The sequence below is a fragment of the Lycium ferocissimum genome, chromosome 12, assembly GCF_029784015.1.
Source record: "Lycium ferocissimum isolate CSIRO_LF1 chromosome 12, AGI_CSIRO_Lferr_CH_V1, whole genome shotgun sequence".
NCBI lineage: Eukaryota > Viridiplantae > Streptophyta > Magnoliopsida > Solanales > Solanaceae > Lycium > Lycium ferocissimum.
In genome coordinates, this window is record NC_081353.1 from 34,613,136 (window position 1) to 34,639,695 (window position 26,560).

The window sequence follows — 26,560 nt, forward strand, 5'->3', positions numbered from 1 at the left end:
TATTTAAAGAATACTCATTTTTTTATGATACATGTACGTATTTTTAAAAAAAAATGAAAATACAGTCGAAATCACATAAAAGATAGCTACAGTTTGTAAATTATAAATTTATAGCTATATATTGTTAGGAGCTTATAAAGGTAGCTATTTATGTAAGTTTTTCTATTAAAATATTGAAATGCGAGCATAAGTTATGGCGACGTTAAAATTGGATATTCGTTCACTTCACCCAATTGCCCATGTTGAGGCCCACTCAAACTGACCCATGTACATGAGCCTCCCATACTCCTGTCTAGGAGTGTTCAAATGAGACCGAAAAACCGATCCGAACCGGTAAACCGAGTCAAACCGATTTAATAAATCGAAAACTGGCTTGGTTTGACTTGATTTGGTTTTAAATTTTAAAAAAATCGATAACATTTGGTTTGGTTTGGTGTTAAACCAAAAAAACCCGAACCAAAACCGAACCAAACCGGTAGATACATACATATATTATTTTATATATATATATTCTTCAAAATTTTGGCTCAGACAAAGTCTAATATAAATTAAAATAATTAGAAAGAAAAGTGTAGCCCATTTAAGTTTAAGGTAAAATAAAATAAAAATTTGCTAAAGCCCTCTTTTACATGTCATCTGAATTACTACTAATAAACCAGCATTTTATCCGTAACAAATTAAAGGGAAAAAAATGGCAGTTGAAATTTAAAAAGATTTGGTAGATGACTTTGTCTTTCTCGTTTATCATTTTCCGTTTTAATTTCGTGCTTTCTTCTCAATGCTTCATAAATACGATGGCGCTTGTCTTGCAAAAAGATTCGAGTGGCTATTCTTGGTCGTCAAGTTTGCAAGTTGAGGACTAAAGAAGTCGCTTTAGAGTCTAGCTAACAAAAATTCCGGAAGGCTGCATAATATCAAAAGGCTATATGTAGGGAGGTAACTAGAATCATGAAAAGTAGATGTTACGTTTTTGTAATTCCCACCTATACCTAAATAAAGTTAAATGAAATAATTAAGAAGATTCTTAGATTTGAATGGATCACGTCAAAGTCCTATTTAGTTACCATTTAATTCAAAGGTTCTTTGTATTAATACATTCTTAAAATCCGAAAAAACCGAACTAAACCGATAAAACCGACAAAACCGAAAAAACCGAAACCGATAGAATTTATACTATAATGATTTGGTTTGGTTTGAATATTAAAAAACGACTTAATTGGTTTGGTTTAGTTTTAACTAAAAATCGAGTAAAATCGAACCGTGAACACCCCTACTCCTGTCTATTTCATTGACCCTTGTACGCAACCAAAACCACATTATTTTGTGATTCAACTTAAATTATTGGTAACTTTAACTTAAGTTTCACTATTTTTTTCTCCAAAACAATGATGATTCAATTGACCACTACTGCATTAAGGCATTATAACCAGAAGAAAAAAAACTAGTTACTCCTCTGTCACAATTAGAATAACAAAACAACCATTTGAAGAGTTAAACCAAAAAAAAAAAATTGCTATTTCTTTTTAGTTTTACGTCATCACTGTCCTCATTTTATAGTATTTTATATAGTTTTAAAATATGTACTTTCTATTTGAATAGATGAAGGAATCAATATCCAATTTATATCGAGTATTAAATGCATTGACTCTCTTAAAAATTAAAGTCTATAACCTTTTCACTTGGGTCAACCTCATCACAAAACCATAAGTAATACTAAATTTGGTTTTTTAGGGAAAAGGGCTAAAGTTGTTTACAAATATGGCATAACCATATTGTCATATTCTCTTTTTTGCATCGTGTCAAATTATTGGCAGATGGTAGGAATTAAGTTAATTAATTGGGTAATCAGAACCTTAATTAAGACAAAGAAGTGACACCTTTAACTAACTAATGCTTACAAAGCGAAGTAAAATAATGTTTTTAATTATTCCTAATGGAAAGCTATCTTCTATTGCTCCCATTATAAAGAAGTTAAAGTCAACTTGCTTTGGCATGAACTATATGGGGCAATCACGGAGTTCAATTCTTTGACCATATTGAGTTTTGAGTTTATATAGCATGTTTTTCTTGAACCAGTCTAGAAATGAAAACATTAGGCTCCTTTACATCAACCATGCAGTGATTTGCGGGGATTTTTGGAATGGTTTGGCTTTAATATTTGAAGACAACTTTATTTGATTTTGAATAAAGACACTATTATAAACAAACCGACCTTGTTTTCTTGGACAAAAAGATGAGCTTTGCGGTCGGCCTCCATTCAATTCCTCGATTTTTTTTCATAAAATATTTCAACAATAAAGCATATATCTGAAAAAGAGTGATCAAAAGAAAGTCTAGAGCCCTAACCAAATCCTTTTAGTTGAGAATTGGACGTAGATAGGCAACAATGACTCAACACATTTGAAATGAATAGATAATCAATTATAACAAATGGATGTAGTTATGACAAATGAAGACGTATGAGTGTATGGAGAAAAGTTGTCGGTCTTGGACGAAATGGGGAATGATTTGTTAGGATGGTATTTCACACATTAACGTGGAAGCAAATAGAATTAGTTATGTCTGAATAGATAGATAATGATGTGTGAGAAGTTGCAATACGATAACATGGGTGTTTAAATGAAACAAATAAAAGTTGGAACGATTTCATCAACCTAGACAAGCATATTTGTTAAAGTTTATTTAAACATAAAATTAAGAGACATAAGAATTAAGATACACTTACAACTAATAAAATTTTCACCTCAATAAATATATGATACGTACATGTTTTCGCATATATTCATATCTTTAAATCAAGAATTAATGGTAAAAAATACACTTAAAATCTTAAATAATTTTTTTTTTTTTTGGGTTTTCTTACTTGAAAATTGAACTATCAGATATGCGAGTTTTTCTATTTGAAGTTTTGAACTATCTTCCGCGTGTCATTTTTTTTTCTTCCAAAAGTCCGTATAACTTCAAAAGAATAATTCTTTATGAATCAGGTAACATTCAAACAAATGGTGCATTGGCTCTTTGAGTGAATATGAGAGGGATTTTGTATAGACATTCTTGAGCCATGTTCGTGACCCTAGGCTTGTCATTATTTCATTTCATTTTATTGATTGGTTCTAGCTCCAAAGAACATATACGTGGAGCTATGTTCAATTATTTTTCAAAACGCATCTCAACTATTAGTTGTTCCCATTCAGGTAGGAAAAAACGAACAACTAATAATTGAGATGTATTTGATAAATAGTTAGTGATAGTTCGAGTAGAAAACTTGCACACTTAATAGTTCAGGTAAAAAATTCACTAAAAAAATCATAATTCAAATGTGTTTTTAACCATTATCTCTTATATAAAAAATTGATTGGTATACATTCGAAACTTAACTAACTTTATTAGTATGATTTGTATATAATAATATATATATTTTTTTTTTACCAACTCCCATTTCCAAACTTATTACCTGTCACCCCACTTCACCTGCACTGTGATTGGATACGTACTATAGAGAGATAGAGACAGCAAATAGAGACAAGAAAACGACAGTACACAACAGGACTTCGCTGTCTTGTCCTTCCAATTCCTCCTCTCATCTTCCACCCCCCCACCCACGCCCACGCCCACCACCCATCATCAGTCGCTTGAGAAACACCCATTCTTAAGACTCGTTTGGTCATGAGAATTATTCACGTTTCTCCGGATTGTTTTTCGCTTTATTTGAAAATCAGTGTTTTGGCCATGAAAATTCCAAATGCTTCCGTATTTAAAATTTAAAAAACACGTAGGACCTGTTTGGCCATGAGAATATTTTACTTTTTGTCCGAAAAATTATTTCACTTTATTTAAAAATTAACATTTGACCATGAAAAATTCCAGCTACAACTAACACCTAAAACCTTGTATTCGGAATTTGAAAAACACCTAAAACCTTATTTTCACTTTTTCCACCTTTAATACATTTGAACGACCAAATATTCTTTACAAAAACTATAACCAAACACAACTCGACTTTCAACTCCAATTTCGAAATTCCAAATAAAGTGATTTTATGGTTCTCATGCCCAAACGCCTGCCTAATATTTTGTTTTCACATTTTTCGATTTTAATAGATTCAAACGACCAAATATTCTTTACAAAAATTATAACCAAACACAACTTCATCTTCAACTCCAACTTCAATTCCAAATAAAGTGAAAACTATTTGGTTTTCATGACCAAACACCTACTTTATTACGTTCAAACGACTAAATATTATTTGTAAAAAATATAACCAAACACACCTCCATCCGTCTGTTAACTCCAACTTAAAAAATTCCAAATAAAGTATGGCCAAACGCCTACTTAGTAACACCCATTTTCCCAACAGAGCCATTTGGGTATAACAATTTGTTCTTCAATGTCCAGCACATTAATCAAGATTCGATTTTTTCTATGTAGAGCTCATATTAGTGGAAATTAGTAGTTTGGGTCACTATTATTTTTGGAAATCAGAAATTCTTGAATGTCCAGCAGACTAATCAAGATTTCATTTTTTTCCTTTTTTCAACACTAGCAATTATGCAGAGCTCATATTAGTGAAATTGGTCATTTGGGTCACTGTTATTTTTGGAAATCTGAGATTCTTGAATGTCCAGCAGACTAATCAAGATTCATTTTTTTTTTTTCAAGACTAGCAATTATGCAGAGCTCATATTAGTGGAAATTAGTACTTTCGGTCACTGTTATTTTTGGAAATCAGAGATTCTTGAATGTCCAGCACAGTAATCAAGATTCAATTTTTTCCATTTTTTCTTACACGAGCTATTAAGTAGAGCTGATATTAGTGGAAATTAGTATTGTGGGTCATTATTATTTTTGGAAATTAGTGATTCTTTGGAATGAAAATGTATTCTTCTTTGGGTATGGAAGGAAATGGAGGAATTAGTGAATATCATAATCATTTTCATAATTTACAGAATTCATTTTCTGGAGAAATTACAAATTTGCCAGGGGATGCTTGTCTTGTTTTAACGGCGGATCATAGGCCACGTCTCCGGTGGACGGCTGAGCTACATGAACGTTTTGTTGATGCTGTCACACAACTCGGTGGCCCTGATAGTACGTCGTTAATTTACGTGACACTCTTTACTTTTTAGTTATGGTTCCTTTTTGACCTGGTTTGATTTTGCTTTTTCCTGAGGTAGGGGTAAGGTTTGCGTACACTCTACCCTCCCCACTTTCCAGGACACACTTATGGGATTACACTCATTATGTTGTTGTTGTTGTACTCTTTACTTTTTAGTCAATCGCATAAAGAATGACATCTTTCTATATTACTTTTAGTTTTACCTTTAATGAGATTGATCTATAGTCATACGAATATTCATAGGGTGTACTGTATTTGTTTTGTCTTTCTAGGTTTGCATCTTCTTTTTTTTTTTTTTTTTTTTTTGCCTACTATTGGGAGGATCGTTTTCCATAGTGGAAAGTATTTTCTAGGAAAATAATGTTGTTTGGTTGGTGAGTGAAAAGCAAATTAGATAGTGTTTCATGATATTACATCATTAGTTTATGTGACACTTTACTTTTTAGTCAGTCGCATAAAGAATGACTTATTTATAGTCATACAAGTATTCATAGCTTGTATTTGTTTTCTCTTTCTATTTGTGCAATCTCTTTTTTTTTTTTTTTTTTTAAAAAATTTTGGTTGGGATAATTTTCCATAGTGGAAAGTATTTTCTAGGAAAATAATGTTGTTTGGTTGGTGAGTGAAAAGAAAATTGGACAGTGTTTCCATGAATTTATGTGACACTCTTTACTTTTTAGTCAGTCGCATAAAGAATATGACATATTTCTAATTTACTTCGTAAGAATATCCGTAGCTTGTACTTTGTTTTCCTCTTTTTGTTTCTCTTTCTATGTGTGCAATCTGTTTTATTTTTCCTACTTTTGGTAGGATACTTTTCCTTGGTGGAAACTGGAAAGTATTTTCCAGGCAAATAATGTTGTTTGGTTGGTGAGTGAAAAGCAAATTGGATAGTGCTTCAATGACATTTTTGAGTATTAAAGATTGATAATGATGTCTAATGTTGGTTGGAGTGAATGATATGAAATTATATGTATTGACTTACACTAGAGACTTTCTGGGAGAAAATATTTTCCTAGAAAATGACTTCTATTTGGATACACTTTCAAGTTTGCATTTTTTTCCTTGCATGTGTACTTGTGTAGTATAACTTATACAACTGTATACATCAAAAGCTTTTGTATGGAGTATAATTTTATTTTGATGATGTATACATTTGCTTCAGTAGTTATACATCTTTACTGTCATCATGTGTGTACATCCTGCAATTTTGTTTTCTTAAAGTTAAGAACTTTTTCTCCAGACCATTTGGTGAGCACTTATTTCCGTTCATCCATCTCTTGGTAATAGTATGAGGAACTTTGTTTATTAGTTAGAGTTTTTCAGATTTAAAGTAACTATGGAGTGTCTAAATAAATAGTGTTTTTGGTGTGTCATACTGATGGAGTTGTCTTTTGATTCCTGTTTTATTTGGGTTATATTTTCACACACGTTTCCAATTCTTGAGCTCTGAGTTGTTGTTCTATTTGATTTGATCTTCTATTACAGAACTAAATACAGAGAATTGTTTCTCTGTAAATAATAATGGAATATTAGAACTTGAGGTCGAGCTTTTCTGTCTGACCTCATCCATTGATGAACAACCCGCATTAGGCAAATTACATCGACAAAGAGGCCTTGTTTATTTATATATTTACTTTTTTATGGATGCCATTTATTCTAGTACATGAGTCAAATACATAACTTCTACATACTTTTCGACACTGTCCTTGTGTTTGACTTATCAAAAAAGGTAGTTGCCAATGATTCTTTATATTTCTATTGATTCGACAGACTAAAGATTCAAGGGTCAGAAAAAGACAATGGAGGATCATTGGATGAGTAAACTAGTGAATTGGTATACCAACAGAGGAAATATTAGTATGCACATTTTGATATTATACTACACGATACTCTAGAATTACATAACATTTTTAAGGCTACTGAGGAAGCATTTGATTACATAATTATTTGGTTTTTGCTTTGGTTCTGTTTTTTTCGGAACAACAATTAGTGCCAACCATGTTGTCTTTCTATATTCATATCTTCAAAAAATTTCGTGATTCCTCTTGATCTTACCTTCTCTTTACCTCTCCTGCTTAAATTAAGTTAAGGCAGTTACACAATGTTAATGTTCTACTTATAACTTCTTTGCAGAAGCAACGCCAAAAACAATTATGAAGGCAATGGGGGTGAAAGGACTCACCCTATATCATTTAAAGTCACACCTCCAGGTTTGTTTAAGTCTCATATTTTCGTAACAGAATTTGTGTTTAGTTGCCATGATGCTCTTCCCTGTATTCAATCAAGAATCCACCACAAGATCCATCTTTATAATAGGTGTGAAGAGTTTAGTTTTACTACAACCTTAATCTAGTGTCTCACAAATTGAATTATAAGGGCAACTTTGAGCAACAACAACAACATATCCAGTGAATTTCCTAAATTTGAATTTACTTGGATACGAAGCTAGGTTTTAAATCATTTAAGTTCAATGCAAATGTTGAGGATTGAAATGGTTCTAGGTTTCATTGATTTTCACTTTGACAAAAGTTATGAATGGTGATGTCACGAATTGATGACGTTGCTGACTTTTTTTTACATTATCAAAAATAAAAAAAAATGGAGAAACATGGTCACGGAGGATTCATATATCTTACTCGAACCTGTTGGGTTCTGAGGCACAATTGTTGTTTTTGATGAGTTGATGATGTGCTTTCGCATATGATTTTAGCTAAACAAGGACCAAGTACAGTTCAGTTTAACTCTCACTTTTAACTAAAGAAAACAAAAGTTTCTGATCGATATAAAAAGAGATCAAGAATAATTACTTCACACAAGTCAGTTTAATTGTCAGTTTTAGAGAAACAGGAAAGCAAAAGGATTCAGGTCGAGATAGAAAGAGATCAAGCATAAGTAGTTCAAGTTTTTTTTTAACTTATAGCTTGCAAGAAGTTCCTGAACTCTTTATATTTTACATTTCCTTGCAGAAATACCGCCTAGGGAAGCAATCTAAGGAGGCTTGTGAGAACTATAAAGATGGTATTTGAACACTCTGACCTATGGCTGTAAATTATCCTAATTATTTTTGCTTGCTTGCAACTTCTCCATTACCTTAAAAACCTTAAACAACACTTTAATGACTATGTACCTACAGATTCAATGCACTTTAAATCATTCTTGTGCTAGGCTAATACTTAGTAGGCATTTGGGCACTATTTGAAAGTGAAGTTGAAAGAGACTATTTGGACACCAAAATGATGAAAGCACTAAGATGGTAGTTATCTTAAAATTGAAATTTTTATACTCTTATACACCAAAAGAACTCACACTTAATTTTGAAGATGCTGCAATCGTAATGCTTTGGGAATTGGAAGTCCTTCTGGTGCTGACGCTTCTCCATTTTCTTCTCTATATCAGTCTTTCCACGTCCTCCCTAATTCCTAAATGAATAATAACTGTTGAAAATCTTACCAATCAAATAACAATAACAATAACAATGCTATAAGAATTATGTTTGGATTCCAGTGTCTGATTGCCATTCTTCTTTTGTTGCTCTCTTTCAAATTTGCTATGCTATTTATAGAGAAAACTTTTTGTCAACTCAAAATAGTAATATATTTTTCTGGCCATCTGCTTTAAATATAATTAGTTCCGTCGATATGTTTACTATCAAACATATCGACACATCTAAGAGGAAATATATGATGGGCATGAAAGTATATGTGAATTAGGGGAGCATATAGCTTATATTTGGATAAGAAGGGAGTATATGATGGACAAGTGAGTTTACGGTCACTGTCTCCATAAGGAAGAAAAGACGGTGGTTGTTATATCTTACTCTTCTGAGCAATTGAATCCTAATTCTTACATTGTTACTAGCTATGTGTGTTAACAGAATCATCTGTGGCAGAGAGTCAAGATACAAGTTCCTCTGCATCTGGTTCGTCAAAAGTAGTTGCCCAGGATATAAATGAGTATGTAGTGTCTTCAGAATTTATTCTTAAAAGAAGGTTTTGTGTGCTTTGCATCAATTTTATATGCTCTTAAATCCTTTTCACCAGTGGGTACCAAGTGACCGAGGCTTTTCGAGTACAAATGGAAGTCCAGCGAAGACTACATGAGCAGCTAGAGGTCAGTCCCTTCCCTTTTCTTGCTCATATTTTAGTGTTTGTGTAATTATGTGTCTCAACTTCCTGTTGGGCTAACCCAGCCCAGAGACATTCTTAACATGGTGTGAGACTATCCTCTTTCAAGCTTCGGTCTGTTATAGACCAAGCAGGAGAGCTCAACCCAACCCAGAAGACTAGTCTGATAGGAGCCCATTTAGAGTATAAACCCTTTAGAATTTCTCTCTTTAACTGATGAGGGACAATTGGCACATATCAATCAATGACCTTGCGGCCCCATGCATGGATCGATTGGCTCTGATACCAATGATGCAATTCAGGATTCTGCAGAATGGAAAGTAGCAATCGAGAGAGCCTAAAGAGTGAAAGCAGCGAGAATTACCCTTGAACAGCTACACTCAAAGAACCCTAATTGGATACCAATGGAATAAGAAAAGGGAGGGAAGAGTTGTATCACTTTAAGACTGAAAGCTATCTATTATAGACAGTGGCGGAGCCAGGATTTCCGCTGAGAGGGTTCAAAATATAAAAAAATAAACATACGAAGAAGCCTAAGGGGGTTCAACATCTACTATATATACATAAAAAATAATTTTAACTTTGTAAAAACAGTATTTTTTTCCGCCGAGGGGGTTGGGATGAACACCCTCGGCATAGTGTGGCTCCGCCACTGATTATAGATGCGATTACTCGACTATATAGGCAGGGCAGATTTGGGAGGGAAAGTTAGTTATAACTAACTTTAAGACTGGTCAGGTAACCGAGTCCATGTGCAGCTCACTTGCCTACTAACAGCCTAACTAACTTCTAACAACTACTAACTAACTTCTAACAACTAGTCCAGCTAAAGAATTAACGATAGAATAGAGTAATGGGATTTAACTACAAAGAATACGATGAACCAAATGAATCCAGATCATAACACGGTCGGTCAAGCCCGCTGCGTTTTTTCCTAAAAAGCTTCACACTTTTAAGCGTATATCTACCTTATACGTGGTTTCTTTGTTTTTTCAGCTTCCAATGTGGGACTTTCACCTAACATTTCCGATCTTTAGTGCCTAGTGATCAAGATGCTTCTATGGCTGGACATATTTCTGGTAACCAAAAGTGGAAAAATAAAACGCATTCACCACCTGTTCATATTAGTCACATTATACTGAATCTTGCGAAGTCCATTCTTCAATGCAATCCCAATCTTCAATCTGTTGAGACAAATGAGCTGGCCTTTCACATGCCAAAAGCATGACTGTATGTTTCGGCCAACTGTCGAAGCATATTTCTTTTTCTTTTTGTTCTCTCTTTTTCTTTTTCTCCTTTCTTAACTTCTGAGGTTGGGGAAGGGACTCTAAATCTCAGAAGGATGCATTCTTCCGAGTTCTGTGTAAATATGAATATAAGAGCTGGTTTGGTTTGTCAAGTAAACTCAGAATAAATAGTGTCATAATTTGTTAAGTTGGCTGAGTTTTATGCCTTTTGAACATTTTTCATCTGTAAAATGTCCAAGTGCTATACAGGCTTTCTTAACTTGGACCAAATGGTAACGTCATCTCTTTGCTAAGTTCTTATATGAAGGTTAGTTTATAGTATGTTATTATGATCAAACAATTTTTTTCGTGGTTTGTTGAAGTAGGTACAGCGCCGTGTCCAGCTTCGTATTGAAGCACAGGGCAAGTATTTGCAAACAATTCTTGAGAAAGCATGTAAAGCTCTTAACTACACGGCCGTGGAATCTACTGATCTGGACGCCGCCAGCGAACAGCTTTCTGAATTGGCAATCAAAGGTGCCAACAACTGTGATGGGATTGTCACAGTTTCTTCATTACCTGAAATAGTTACAGGTTTTGAGAACAAAAATGCTTCCGATATGCCTGCTAGAATTGGTGACTGCTTGCCATCAAATAGAAGCCTGGTTTCTCCCACGCGCATCGGTGCTCTAAAGAAGAGACCACGAGCTTTTGCTAATGGAGACGCCTTGCCAGTGGAAAACAATATGGCGCAGGTGCAATGGATGATGACTAATTCCTGAGTAAAGTCGGTTATGTGAATCTTTACTATCCATGTCGATCTATTTAAGCTCATTGCAGTTCAGTATTATATAAAATGTTCTTCTCCCCCTATCTGTTTTATCCAGAAAGATGAGACATGTTGAATTTCACATGCAACTTGTACATTCTTTATGTTTACTTGTTTGTATATTCTAAGTTAATCATTTCAAGTACCTTTTATTAGGAAGATCATTCATCTGTACTTGACTGTAGGACTTCCTAATGACTATGGTTGGAAAATACTATTGGGTCGGGTCCACTCATAAGTGGTGTTAGTCAACCCCTTAGTTAGCATTCAATTTAAACATTAAGAGGTCGTTTGGTTGGAAATAAGTTATCACAGGATAACTTACCCTAGGATTAGTTATTTCATCCTCTCATAGGGATAAAATAACACTACAATCCCGAGATAACTAATCTCGAAATTAGTTATACCGCGATTTAATCCCAATAAAACATGGGATAAACTCATCTCAAATATAATCTCAAGATTGTTTATCCTTATCCGTCATACCAAACGAGCCCTAACTGATTCCTTATAAATGCACCACTACGGGCGTAGGGGAAAAACTGCTTCGAATGGCGATTTTATGAATGAAATCTCAGTTTTGGAAGAACTGCCCCATTTTGTCACAAGTATACTTGCAGCTGATCAAAGAGGAGAAACTAAGCAGCGATTAATACCAGCTGGAAATATAACTAGTCATAGTATAGCACCTAGTTCTAGTCATAGTGTGGCACTTCGTTTTAATGTAATTTCTTATTCACTACTTTCTCATCTTTTGTGTACTACTGACACATTGGGTTTAGACGGGCCACTGGCCAACTCTCCCTGTATTAATATTTAGTTAATATTACGTTTATCTTTCCTTACCCTCCAAAAAAAAAAACAAGGAAAAAAAAAAGAATTTTACTAATGTCCCTCGTGGAAGACGCGCCAAGGGTTAGCTATAGAAAAATATTCCTTGCATCTTTTAAAGGAAAATCTAGACTATGGAAACCAATTTGTGATAATCTCTACCTATCGGTAATTCAAGTAGTAGTTGAAATAGATCCATTTTTGCAAGGAAACCCCGTGTTTAAGGGAATGTTTGAATATCATGAAACAGAAGAACATCTACTTTTTAAATTATTAAAAGGAAAAAAAAAATGATTGACAAGAGGGTAAACAATGAAACCACTTACCAATAATTGCTCATTAAACTAGGTTCATGTACCATATTGATTAAGTTCCCAATTCTCATTTATATTGCACAGTCAAACCTCTCTATAACATTATAGTTGGGTTTTTTTTTAGCTGTTATAGAGAATGGTTGTTATAGATCTATAATAGTATTGATATTTGAATAATATTTCACTGTTATATGCAAAAAAGATGCATAAAATCTATTTTTTTAATTTTTAGTTGTCAAATTTTAAGGTTGATCACAATTTGTATAACGAAAGAAAATCCTTTAATGATGAAAATATATACATTCATATAATATTCTTTATCATAAATAGGGTATTAAGTATCACATATTTGGTCAAAATATCTATACATATTATTGGTAATCATAGATAATCAATATATAAAGATGGTAATTATTATATTACTAAAAAAAAAAAAAGGAAGATAGCTATTATATGGGGGTAATTTTACAAAAAACGTCTTTATTATAAAATTGATTGTTGTTGTTATATGTAAAATGTTGTTAAGAGAATTAAAATATAACATGAATAATCGATTTTAAAAAAATTTGACTGTTATAAAGAGTTTAACGTTATATGTGAATGCTTTTATAGAGAGTTCTGACTATATAAGTATGATCATAATTCATCAATCAAATCTATTGTTCTTTCCTTTTTAGAGAAACAACAAACATTAAGCTGAATCAATTTTGTCTTCTCTCTGACCAAAATAATATCAATGCCAATAAATCACTATCCACATTTAATATAGTTTTGGCAAAAAAAAAAAGACTAAAAAAGACAATATGTATGAAGTTATCTAAAATAATTGTTCTACAACAATTTATGTCGGATTGCTAGATATTTTTTCTGCTGGGAGAAGAAAAGAAAACGGCGTGAATGCATCAAAAGAAATGAAACACTTTGTCTTATATGTTATCACTCTTGGCAGTTCATCTTATCCACTTGACGAAACTTATGTATTAAGGAATCTTTTGATTTGAAATATATGAAAATTTAATCTCGATATAAAATATTGAATTACAGGTATAATGTTTGGTATAACAAATACAATGTCTGGTTTGTTATATCAAATTCCGTATATAATTTATGTAGAATTTGATACGTGAAGCTTAACAATGTATTACTAATTTCAATAAAACATTTGAAAACTTATGTAATATTTTATGCGAGATATAGAGGGTGTTTATTTTGGCTTATTTTAAGTGTTTGTTGGCTTTTAAGCTTTTTTCTACTTTTAAATTATTATGACTTTTAGCTTATAAGTTACTTTTAAAAAGTTAATTCAAACACCCTTATATAGTGTACGTAGGACAATAATATGTGTCTCAGCAATATAAGTTGAAGTCGTGTACTGTTCATCACTTTTGACATTATTATTCTCAGAAATATAAAATACTACTATATCATCTGGTTAGCATGGTCTCAAACGCAGCTTTCACATTTATAAGTGAAAATGTTGATAATTGCAAGTAGCAATAGTTCATCATGCTTTTCTCTTTCTTCGAGGTTGGGAAGATAGATATTTAATCTTCTCAATTTAGTTGTTAGCTGAGGCTTATAACTCGTTTGGTCAGCTTACCGGGAGCGGCTCAACATATTTAGACATTTAGTGATCTAAAGCCACATTATATTAAGAGGGCTTAAGCTTCTTTTTATAAAATTTCTAAAAAATTTGACATTTTTTAAATTAACTTTTTGAAAAACAAAGTTATTAAGTAATATTTTTTATAATCGGTTTCCTCTAATAGTTCTTTTCTAATTAACAATATCATCGATTCATTTAATCTTTCTTGAGATATTAGATAAAGAGCTTTTTTTTGAGATTATATACAAATTTCAGTTTTTTACATCCTTCTTTTTTGAGTTTTGAGTGACTTGATTCATATTTTCTAGTTGCTATATTTGAATTTTAGCATGTAATAAAAAAGAATACACCTATAGAATATACACTTAAAGTATAAAAATACAACAAATGTGAAATAAAAAAAGAAAAGAAAAAGGGCAGCAGAAAGCTCGAACAATAGGGCATGATCCTAGAAGTTGGTAATTTAGTATAAAAATAAACTTTTATAACTTCAATTAGCTATATTTTAAGCAGGTTTATCTATAAATATTCTTTGGATATTTTTATGGTAAAAAATATTTAGTATAAAAACTTAAACTCTTTGAGACAATAGACAACTTAGTAGGAAGAAGAAGAAAAATAAAAATTATGAGAAAGTAAATCAGAGAAAGAAGATTATTCATGTGAGAATGTAATAAATTGTCTAACAGTAATTACTTGTTACATTGTTAAACATTTTTATTTCCTTTTTGAAGAACTTGTATATTATTTTATCTTACAATATTCAATATTTTTCTTAAGAACTTAATCATAAAACTTTTAGTATCACTAATAAAAAAATGGGGCCTCCAAAATGTGGAGGCCTAAAGCCTTTGCTTCAGTAGCTTGGCCCTTTAGCCAGCCTTGCAGCTAACCAAATCGTTAAATTAACAATTTTTTTTTGCGCGGATTGCCCTTCATTTGGGTTGGTCTTTAATTTTTGCCCTTCAAATTGATAATCTTTAATTTATACCCTTCGCCTAACATCCTGAGGTTGTAGGTTCGAACCCCAGTTCAGGTAAAAAAAAAAAAAATTCCCTAGGTAGAATTTCGCAAGGCAGACTTTTGCAAATCTGCCTAGCAAAATTCTGACTTAAGGCACAATTTGGGCCTCACGGGCATGGTACTTCTACACTATGCAAATTGCAAGCTCGTGAGGCTTGCAGGCGAGTGCCCGTGAGGTGTAAATTACGCCTTTTAGGCGGAATTTACGCTGAAGGGTAAAATTTAAAGACCACCATTTTGAGGGGTAAGAATTAAAGATCACCCCAGCGAAAGGTAATCCTGCAAATTGCCCAATTAACATTAGTACAAAACTACAAATATTAAAGTAGTTAGACTTAAGTGCAAAGAAGGAATTAACTCCCAAAATTTGAAGACAATAGATTCTTAGAAAGAAAGAAAAGGCAACCCCAGAATTGAAACGGAGGAGCGATGTATAGCTTTTTAAGTTGTCATCAACGACCATACACTTAATATAATTAAATAGACACCTCTATTTAACGTAAACCCATCACGCTCACATAATAAAATGTTACTAGTATCAATCTTTATTATTCAAAAAGGAATCTTAATAAAGAAACTAAAAAGGCTCGAGAGTGTTTAGATTGACTTTTTAAAAATAGCTTATAATCTAAAAGTTAAAAGTTGCGAATAATTAATATTTGACTTTTGACTTATTTTTATACTTTTTTAACCTAACAATAGACGCTTAAAAATATTTTTTATCTTTCTCAAACATCACAAAAACAAAAATGAGCTTAAAAACCAATAATAAATATATTTAAATTCTAAAATGGATAGAAGTTGGCTACTATAATGATGACAATAATTTACGCACGTGGTATCTCCAGAAGCTACAATGAGCTGACAATAATAACATGACTAATCAAAAACATATAAGCCATCATACGACATCGTTTAATCCTCCAAGAAAACAATATAAAAATACAATACAAAATACTTTCACCTGTGAGGGAAAAAAAAAAAAAAAAATCCTATGATCAAACCAACACAAAACACTCATTATTAAGGTACCCAAATCAAGAAACAACATTTTCCACTTATAAAAAGTTTAATCTTTTATGGGATATTTTTTTTCTGGTTATTTTGTTCTTGGGTTTTCTTGAAGGAATCAATTAGTTATCTTTAAGTGGAAAAAGTTCAAATATTTTGCAAGTTTATTAGGAAAATGGTTGACCCTTTAATTAGTTTACTAGTAAAGTTCTAATTTTTGTTCAAGTTTATTAAGAAAAAGGTGACCTTTTAATTTGTTTACTAGTAAAGTTACTATAATTGTTGTGCAAGTTTGTCAGGAAAAAGGTGAATTTTTTACTTGAATTTTTACTAGTATTTTGGGGTAAAAAATATGGCTTGTGAAGGTAGTTAGAATCAATTGGTGATCTCTTAGGGGAAGAGAGTTTAAATCTTTTGCAAGTTTATCAGAAAAGGTGGAGCCTTTACTTTGTTTACTAGTAAAGTTATAATTCTTGTGCAAGTTTACTTTGTTTACTAGTAAAGTAAGAATTTTTACTTGTATTTTGGGGTAAAAAAATGGCTTGTGAAGGTAGTTATATGTGGAGTTTGAGTGGTATTGTGGCAGCTTTTGTTGATCTTGCAATAGCATATTTCTTGCTTTGTGCAGCAACAGTAGCATTTTTAGCATCAAAGTTTCTTGGTTTTTTTGGTTTAAGATTGCCATGTCCTTGTGATGGACTTTTTGGTACTTTCCCAAATGGGAATTTATGTTTTCATAGACTCTTGATTGATTTCCCAGCTGAGAAAGTGTCTAATGTTCAACTCTCTATAAAAGCAAACTTCCCTTTTAATGATAATACTATTTTGGGAAAAGACCAGAATTGTGATTTGAATTGGAGATTAATTGGTGATAAAGAGAATAGTCCTCATGGGTATCCTGAAATGGGTGATGAGGATGGTTCATGTAATTCAGTATCAGATGCAAGAAAGTCACATAATATTGCTAGGATTGAGTTGAGTCCAAAGGGGAAAGGGGTGATGAATCAGAGACAAAGAGGAGGGATTCGTCGAAGAAGGCGTAAAACAGCTGTTGATTATGGGAGATCTTCATCAGTTTCATCATATGACCCTCCATATGAAGACTTTCCACTAAGTCCTCCATCCCCTCCTAGTACCAACAAAGAAGGTAGTTGAATAATCCTCCATACGAATGCTCTCCTTTGAATGTTTGATGGTTTAGATGTCCTTGAAGTTTTTTTTTTCTGTGAAGTTTTTTCAAGCTTATTATTGCATCCTAAGCTGCCTCGGACTAGCTTGGGATTGAGGTTTAGTAGTTGTTGTTGTTATGGTTGCTTCCTAATGCTTTTGGATGTTGTTAGGAGCCCTTGTTCTGCTGATAAGGGAAGAAAATCTGGAGACTTATTGGTGTTTGACTTAGGAACATGTGTCTGCATCTTTTATTCCAGAACAAAATGTTGAGTTATGAGATGCATTTCCTTTGTATTACACTAACAAAATGCTTTATGCCACTTTTTCATATTTCTGTATAGTTATGTAACTTAAACGTCCCTTTTTGCTTATAAATGGTATTCAGAAATAGTTATTTTACTATAAATCAAATGCTTCAACGCGAATATTTTGCCTCTTATGCCTTAGAATTTTTGGGTATAATTTGTTTATAGATAAAAGAAAAGGAGGAATTTTTGGTAACATTCAATTTGTTGAGCAGAATCAGTTACTTTTCAGTCAAATAACCATGGCAAAAAGAGGATACAACAGCAGCAACAACCTAAACTTCAACCCCAGACTAGTTGGTCAAAAGAGAAGATGCCTCAATTAAATATTAAGTTTTTAATTTCCATGATTTGTAGTCTCCTGTATTTTACCTAATGTCAAAGCCTTGGGATTCTAATATGTATCAATCTAAGTGCTTCTCTTCGTGGTGAATATAGATGGTGGCAACCCTCCACTGGTTATGAGATTGGACCACAGAGACAGCTTTGACTTGAATGGACTTCCTGATGAAGTTGAGCACATTGAAAAGAACGCTGCATCCATTGAAGAGTTGAAGCATAACGGCCAAATGGTTTCCAGCTTCAATGAGGAAAACAGAACAAGACTCTTGGAACGGGCCTTAGAACACGAACAAGAAGCTCGAGATGCTCTTTGCCTTGAGCTTGAGAAGGAAAGAAATGCTGCAGCGAGTGCTGCAGATGAGGCTATGGCTATGATCTTACGTCTACAGGAGGAGAAGGCATCTATTGAAATGGACGCCCGGCAATATCAGAGATTAATTGAAGAGAAATCTGCTTTTGAAGCTGAGGAAATGAACATTCTAATGGAGATCCTGATGAGGACAGAAAGGGAGAAACACTTTTTAGAGAAGGAACTTGAAGTATATAGGCAGATGACTTTTCTTGGAAATGAAGAATCAACAGTCGATAGTGGGAATGTAGCGGATGCTTCATCTGATCCTAACGAGGATCCAGTTCTTATGCTTCGGCAGATTAGTGCATCTTCTGACAAGGCACCGATTCACAGGCAGAAAAAAGATGTCAGCTCCCAGAAGCAAATTGACTTAGCAGTGTCCTCTTATAGCAGCCAAGAATTTCAGGAGAAAGAGATGGTGTTTACAGTTAACAGCTTTGATGTGCCACCAGGGAATAGGCAAATACTGGACACTTTCTTGAAATCCCCTGAGGCAGGTCTTTCAAAACAGAAGCTTTCTGATCATGCCATTTCGCTAGAAGGGAAAGTGTTAAAAGAAAATTCAGATATGGAAAGACATGACAGAGATTTGAAGTATCATGAGACAATTGGATATCAGGGATCAAACTGTCCATGCAATTTGACCTTGGATAAAGAACCTCAATTTCATGATGTTCATGTGATTGTTGACGGGTCCAACTTTTGCAATGATGTCAATAGTGGTGAATCTAGGAAAACTAGTCTCCCTATGGAAGCTTCTCCTACACAGGATGTAATTAGAGATCGTCCAAGTACTAGCACGTCTAATAGTCAAGTGGATCCTAAAAGCAGTGCGGACGCTGCTTCTGCGCTTCCGCCAGTGGGCCAACGTGGTAAAACTTTGCTATGTGATTTGCGGGGAAATCCCATGTCCTCAGTAGACAATGAAAGGCTGAAAATTGAATCTAAATTGGGACGGCTTCGAGAGAGGTTAAAGATTGTGCAAAAGGGAAGAGAAAAACTTGACTTGACTGCAGAGCATAGAGAAAGAGAAAAGATGCAGTTAAAGCTTTTGGAGGATATAGCACGCCAACTTCACGAGATTCGGCAGCTTACTGAACCTGAGAAGGCTGTACGACAGGCTTCCTTGCCCCTGCCATCCTCCAAGGTATGAGACTAGCATGTACAGATCTATTATGTTTGTGATGGTTAATAAGTTCATACATATATCTCTTAATTATATGCATGGAGGTGAATTGTTTTTCTTCGAGTACACTGTGCCAAGAGCACTATGAATGTACAAATGTTCAAATCATCTTTAAGGAGTAATTCATATTAATATTGTCTTTGCATTGTCGCTGAAGTGTGATGTACAAATGAATGTCAACAAGTCATCATGTGATTATTTACGTCGTGGCCTCTGCTTGGAACTTTTTTGAGCATGGCTTCGTGGTCATTTTTTGTGTTGAACTTTCTTGATTGTCCACATAGGATCACTCCAAATTGGTCTTGAAGATCCTGGAATCTGTTTTCCTATGCTATTTCCTATCCTACTTTCAGGCAATTCACATGGTTTAACAAGCAAATAATTGATATCTTATGATCAAGGATGTAATACTCTTTATAGTAGCTGTCCTTATACCTGAATACATACTCTTTGTAGTAGCTGTCCTTAATATCGTATTAACAATCGAAATATGGACGAAATAAAAAAGCTCTATTTGATAGGTTTTTTTCTATACGGATGAATCCCATTAGACCCAGAAATGATACATTGGAAGAATCCATTTTTTTAACTTTCCAGTACCTTCTTTGTACTAGCTTCAATAAATATCATTACCTTATTAGAAGACGGGAAATAGCAACAGGCCTTCTTTTTTCTTGCTACTAGCCTCAATAATAAACAGAACCAGTATTTACTGGATTTGAGCATCATTGGACATCAGAATGAATTTGGAATCTGGTCAACGACAACAACATGCCCAGTGTAGTCCCACAAGTGGGGTGAATTTGGAATCTGGTCATCATTCATTAAGAATAAGGTAGTAGGAAGTAGAGAATGGTTTTTACTATTGAGTCAAGTCTTTTGGGCCCGCTCGATCTATAAATTTTTTATCATTGACTCATTTTATTTTGGAGTACCAAATCTAAGATTTGTGTAATCAAGCTCTGTTCAGTCCAACAAAACCACTTTCTTTTGTTTGTTTGTCATTTGAGATGTTTTAGTTAAATGAAGTACTGCAGAAAAATGAAAAAAAATTTCGTCATAGGTTACACTCCACTCATATAAGTTGCAATTGATGGGTGTGACTGGCAAGTGTAACTATTTAACGAAGAATCTGGAGTAGACTGCGTAATGCTAGATCGTGAATGAGTTAATCAATTCATCTAGGCTTGAATTTGATCTTTGTGGAGCTTGAATGGTACCTCCAAAAGTTTGGTGCTCATGACAAATTGCTTTCTTTAGTAACATTTAGGGTGTGTTCGGTATGGAGGAAATTTACAATTTTCCCATATTCGGTTAGTCAAAGCTTTTGGAAAGCATTTTCTCTAGGAAAAACAACAACAACAACAACATACCCAGTGAATCCAACGCGTGGGTCCGGGAGGTTAGAGTGTGCGTAGGCCGTACCCCTACCTTAGGTAGGGAGGGCATTTCGGAAGACCCTCGGCTCGAAAAAGCACGGGGAAAGGTTAGATACGGAAAAAAATTCAAAGCAATTATGAAAATGAAAACAATGAAAGTGAATAAGCCATGATAAACCATTATATAAAAACAGATAATCGCAGAAATCAAGGGACAAGAAACTATAGAGCAACGCAACTACTCGTAAGAAAGGATAAACGCGACTATCTACTAGCCCTCTATCCTAATCTGAGTCCTCCATACCCTTCTATTTAAGGTCATGTCCTCGTGTCGGAAATGCGCCGTGTCGTCTAATCACCTCTCCCCAACACTTTTCGCCTATTTCTGCCTCTTCCGAAAACCGTCCGCCTTGACCTCTCGCACTCCTCCGCACCGGGGCATTTGCGTTTCTCCGCATCACATGCCTAAACCATCTTAGTCTCGCTTCCCGCATCTTGTCCTCCACCAAGGCTACTCCTACCTTGTCTTGGACAACTTCATTCCTAATTCTATCGCTCCTAGTGTGCCCACACATCCATCGCAGCATTCTCATTTTCGCCACTTTCATCTTCTGAACATGAGATTTCTTGACTGGCGAACATTCCGCCCCATACAACATTGGTCTAACCACCACTTTGCGGAACTTGCCTTTAAGTTTTGGTGGCACCTTCTGTCACACACTCGGAGGCAAGCCTCGATTTCATCCATCCCGCACTCAATACGCGTGTGCGACGTCATCATCAATCTCCCATTTCCTTGTATAATAGATCCAAGATATCGAAACTATCTTTCTTCTGCCGTGACCTGGGTGCCAAGCTTCACTTTCACTTCTGGCCTACTCGCACTATATCACCGAACTTGCACCCCAAGTACTCGTCTCGGTCCTATTCAACTTCGAACCCTTTAGACTCCAGCTCGTTGTCTCCAAACCTCCGACAGCGTTAACTCGCTGCCGAGTCTCGTCAATCGTGACTATGTCATCCGCGAATAACATACACCATGGCACCTCACTGAATTTGCCGCATCAATCCATCCATTACCAAGAAAATAAAAATGGGCAAAGCTTCATCCCCGGGTGCAACCCCATCACAACGGGAAGGGCTGCCTCCTCCCACAGTCCGACCTCGTCTTGGCCCATCATACATGTGTGCGATCGCCCTAATGTACGCCAATGTGCACACCTTTAGCCTCCAAGCATCTCCATAGAACCTCTCTTGCACTTTGTCGTATGCTCTTTCTAGGTCGATGAATACCGTGTGTCCTCTTCTTCTTCTCCATATCTTGCTCCACCGCCTCCGTACAAGATGAATAGCTTCTGTAGTTGAGCGCCCCGACATGAATCCGAACTGGTTCTCTGAAATAGACACGCCTTTCCTCACCCTCATCTTCACCACCTTTTCCCACACTTTCATAGTGTGACTTAGCAGCTTGATCCCTCTATAGTTGTTACAACTTTGAATGTCGCTTTTGTTCTTGTGCAATGGAATCATTGTCTTTGCATCGTATTCTTTAACATCTTAGCCATCTTAAAGATGACATTAAATAATCGAGTCAACCACTCCGAACCTGCCCCCGCCGTTACTCTTAAAATCCCCTCGGAATCTCACTTCGGTTTCTCGGCCGCTCTTCCCCACTCATTCTACGAACAAGACCCTTAACTTCCTCAACCTTTACACTCCTACAATATCCAAAATCACGACAAATTTCCTTAAAGATACTCCAAATCTCCCAACACAATGTCTCGTCCCCTTCGTCGTTCAAGAAGTTTGTGGAAGCAGCGACCGCTATCTCCATCTAAACGAGAGCGTCCTCCACCGCACTCCGTCCGCCATCCTTGTCCTGACGCACTCACTCTCGATCCAAGTCACGAACCTCTTCTCTCTCTCTTCGCGCCTGCACAACTTCTTATCCTCGCCTTGTCCTCTAGTTCTCGCATACATGCAGCGCTCAAAACACTGCTCGCCGCCGTAACCTCTAACTTTGCCTCATCTCCCGCCATCTTATACAATTCTCTCGTGTGTCCACTACTCCTCATTATCCGTCGGCTCACCAATCCCCGCATACGCTACCTTCTTTTTCTTTCACCTTCTTTCGAACTTCTTCATTCCACCACCAATCCTCTCGTCGACCACGGCCCTTCTCGGCACCGCCGCGACCTCAATGGCCGCCCAATGCAATCGGCCGTCCTATCCCATACGTTCTACGCCCTCCCAACTACTCTCCCAAGCTCCCATAGCTCCCTCAACTTCTCCCCATCTTTCCGGCACCGTCATGGTCAAACTCCCCCGTCTGATCTCAGCTCGCTCATCCACCACCCCTTTCTTCCTCATCTTCGATCTCCAATCCCGTAAGAGCTTATCTTGGGTCGTAAGGTTCTCACCTGGAATCGCTTTGCAGGTCTTTCATGAGACCTTTATCGTCCTTCCTAAGGAGTAAAAAGTCTATGCGTCTCTCCACCGAACTACGAAAAGGTTACCAGTGCTCCTCTTCTTCGGGAAACTCGAATTGGCTACCCGTACTTAAAAGGCTTTTGCGAAATCCGGCGGTCACCAACTCCTCCCCTCCGTTCCCCCGTCCCCCGAAACCACAACCTCCATGCACATCATTATATCCCCTTAAAATTGACCAGATGTGTCCAATGAAATCTCCTCCTATGAATAGCTTCTCAGTGCGCGGTATACCTCCCATCATCTCGTCCAAATCCTCCCAAAAACGTCTCTTCTCCCTCGCCCTACACCAATTGCGGCGCGTAAGCACTAATAATGTGCAAAATAAACCCTCCAACGACCAAAATTTTTTAATCGTCATCATCCTATCATCGACCTAACCCCTATCACCTGGTCTCTTAAGTCACTATCTACTAAAATGCCTACCCCATTCCTATCTTTCGACCTACCTGAGAACCATAACTTATACTCGTCCACGTCTTTAGCCCTGGATGCTACACATTTAGTCTCTTGGACACAAGCTATATTAATCCTCATCTTCTTAAAAATCTTAACTAGTTTGATGGACTTCCCCGTTAAAGTCCCAATATTCCAAGACCCTACTCGCAAATTAGAAACTCCCTTAACCCACCTACTCCCTCCATCCCTCACCTCCGTCTGAGAACGTGACTCTAGTCTACCATCGTCTACCAAAGCCAGTAAAGCAAATATAAACTACTCACAGGCAGGAATCAATACTAAAACATAAGTTAGCAATAATCTATATGAAAGTCTAACTACTACGACAAGAACGATATAAGTAATGCAAGAATGTAAATTAGCTACAAGGATAAAAGACGACTTAATTAAAATTAAAAAAGAAAAAAAAAAAAAAAAGAAGCAACCGGGAGGTACCAACTCCAGCTAGATAGAACCTGTTCACGTCGGATTCACTGTTCACGCCAAAAAACTCAAATCTGCCGGATCCGGATTCGTGGGCCCCAAGAGGCGGAAAAAAGGAGTGGAGAACACAAGAAAGAAGGAAGGAGAGAAGAGAAAGAAGATAAGAGAAGAATAGGGGTGGGTATAAGGCTGTCACAAACCCTAGGAGAGAGACAACTTACCTGGAGCGGCCTCCGGGAGGTTGCTGGACGTAGTTGGGGGATGGTGGTGGGGGTGGGCAGGGGGGTGGAGGATGAGAAGAAGACTGTTGGGTTATCTTCTTAGAGAGAGAGAGAGAGAGAGAGTCTCTCTAGGAAAATCAAGTTTCTTAAAAATGAGGAAAATGACTTTCCGAGTGAAAGTGGGGAAAACAAGTTCCACAAGTGGCATTCCACATTGATTGTGTCATTCTTACCCTTCAACACACCTCATCTTCACCCCCACCCCTTAATCCCGCATTCCCACCACCCCACACCCCTACCCCACCTCCATCTCCCACAGTATTTGTCGATAATATACAAATGATTTTAGGTTAATATTTTTTGCTGACTAACGAACACAAGAAAATAAGTAAAAAAAAAAAAAAAAAAAAAACACTTATTTTTCTGGAAAATATTTTCTATGGTAAAGATTTTCCTTCATACCAAACACATCTTTAGTACCTTATGAGTGAATTTTTGACCTTATTTATGTTGTTATTTTTCACATTCAAAGTGTAGTCTAGTCACCATTTTGTTCCATCTTCATCTGTTCCTTAAGCATAGAAGTAATGGCATGCAATTGTGTCCCAGAGCGTGTCAAAGAAAAGGCGTTCTCGAAGTGTTTCTGTAGCAATGCAACATAGCTCTTGAGGTATGGTAAATCTACACGACGATTAGTTGATTACTAGAAGTTTCTCCCTTGTGACTTCATTAAACTTTGAACTGTGAATTTACCTTTAGACACAATCCAGGGGTTCAAATGGTTCGGAGCTTGGAGTTCCTAATGCTGAGCCTCAATACTTCCATCACATTTACTCGGATCCGGGGAAGACGATCCAAATAATATACCCCGTATTGTTTTTTGAAGAGATGTTGTGCAGCCATTTGAGAACAAGTTTTTCTGGGAACGGACTCTCTAAAGCATGCAGCTGATGTTAACTGGATAAGAAGAAAGGTTATGAGTAAGAAGGCATGCAATTGCTATAGTTCCACGGCTGGTAACAACTTATCACTCTGCTATTTTGTTGATACTGTTCAAATGTAAGGTCCGTGTTGTTTTAAACCTCTGTTGTATCTTCCATCTTTTTGTGGATCATTAGATGGTAGAGCACTGAATGTTAGCTACTTGTACAAAAATTTCTATATTTTGTTTCTAATAATATTATAGTGGGCATGTTGAATAAGTCCTAAAGTACTTATTGAGGATATGTTTTACCTATTTACATCAAATTAGAAGCCAAAAAGCTGTAACCTTCAAAAAGTGTGGCCTAGTGGCACAATGAATTGGGGGAGAACCATGAGGTCTCGGGTTCAAATCTAAATGGAGGGGAAAAACACTACGTGATCTCTTCCCATCTGCCTAAACTTTGGTGGACAGAGTTACTAGGTACCATCATTGGTTTCGTCATTTAGCACATTATCATTAGCAATAGCATAAAACATGAAACCTAATCTTGTATTGTGTTGATTAACTCATGCATCACAAGGGTAAACAAGTACCAGACCCTGGGTCTAAACTCACGGTTATGAGAAATATCTTTGCATCTCCTACTGCTATTTTTACGCTAGTGATGGCTTCTAAATACATGTCCATTATGTCATTTATATATTTAATATAAATTCCTTCTTCCCCAACTGCCACCAAAGTACCTTTCGAGGTACTCGATTATATGCTCTCTCTACGTCAATAAACGCCAATCTTTTATTCCCTCGCAATAAACTTCCATCATTTGTTATGCGTTACTTTAGCCATGGTCTTTCGGAAACAGCCTATCTATCACTCTTTAAATGGACAAGCTATAATCCAAAGTAAATAGAGCTTGAGCGAGGTTTGCCGTGGAGTAATCTTTTTATTTGGATTTAAGTCATATTTGGATAAAAAGTGATCCTTGAAAAGCTGAACTTTTTCTTTATTCAATAGGATTACAAATAGGATAATACCTTTTTCGTGCTATCTAGATATGATAATCCGATCTGGTTCTCTGTCACTCTTGTAGTGTCCCTAAATCTACATTCTATCAGTCTTTCAATGGACAAGTTATAATCCAAATTAAATAGAGCTTGAGCGAGGTTTGCCGGAGAGTAGTCATATTTGGATAAAAATTGATCCTTGAAAAGCTGATCTTTTCTTTATT

General features: G+C 35.6%; 2 protein-coding genes across 7 annotated transcripts in view; both read left to right on the plus strand.

The window, feature by feature from the left end:
• Nucleotides 1-4,304: 4,304 nt before the first annotated feature.
• LOC132039685 (protein PHR1-LIKE 3-like) lies at nt 4,305-11,462 on the plus strand. Of its 2 annotated transcripts, none has more exons than XM_059430185.1 (6): nt 4,305-5,088; nt 7,253-7,329; nt 8,086-8,137; nt 9,009-9,072; nt 9,160-9,229; nt 10,856-11,462. In XM_059430185.1, exons 1-6 carry the CDS (start codon nt 4,869-4,871, stop codon nt 11,249-11,251), a joined length of 879 nt encoding a protein of 292 aa, XP_059286168.1. In that variant the 5' UTR covers nt 4,305-4,868; the 3' UTR covers nt 11,252-11,462. The 2 variants fall into 2 exon arrangements, with proteins under 2 accessions (XP_059286168.1, XP_059286167.1); XM_059430184.1 differs by having other exon boundaries at nt 4,306-5,088; nt 8,994-9,072.
• Nucleotides 11,463-16,402: 4,940 nt separating this feature from the next.
• Nucleotides 16,403-26,560, plus strand: part of LOC132039878 (myosin-binding protein 7) — a 50,542-nt gene continuing 40,384 nt past the window's right edge. Inside the window, exons 1-4 of one of the 5 annotated variants that reach the window (XR_009410518.1) lie at nt 16,590-17,230; nt 17,997-19,399; nt 24,990-25,077; nt 25,178-25,609. Coding sequence is in view for 4 of the 5 variants with exons in the window: in XM_059430425.1 (XP_059286408.1) it covers nt 16,621-17,230; nt 17,997-19,399; nt 24,985-25,056 (2,085 nt within the window). In the remaining variant the exon portion in view is untranslated. Of the gene's footprint in view, nt 16,449-16,589; nt 17,231-17,996; nt 19,400-24,984; nt 25,078-25,177; nt 25,610-26,560 lie in introns of those variants that run through there. The other 4 variants (XM_059430425.1, XM_059430426.1, XM_059430424.1 and 1 more) reach the window with 4 other exon arrangements.

Bases quoted from the DNA above. Each gene is read 5' to 3' on its own strand.
- LOC132039685 (XM_059430184.1), top strand. From the start codon at position 4,869: ATGAAAATGTATTCTTCTTTGGGTATGGAAGGAAATGGAGGAATTAGT. The intron at 7,330-8,085 runs GTTTGTTTAAGT...ATTTCCTTGCAG, and splicing joins ATTTAAAGTCACACCTCCAG to AAATACCGCCTAGGGAAGCA. The intron at 9,230-10,855 runs GTCAGTCCCTTC...TTGTTGAAGTAG, and splicing joins GACTACATGAGCAGCTAGAG to GTACAGCGCCGTGTCCAGCT.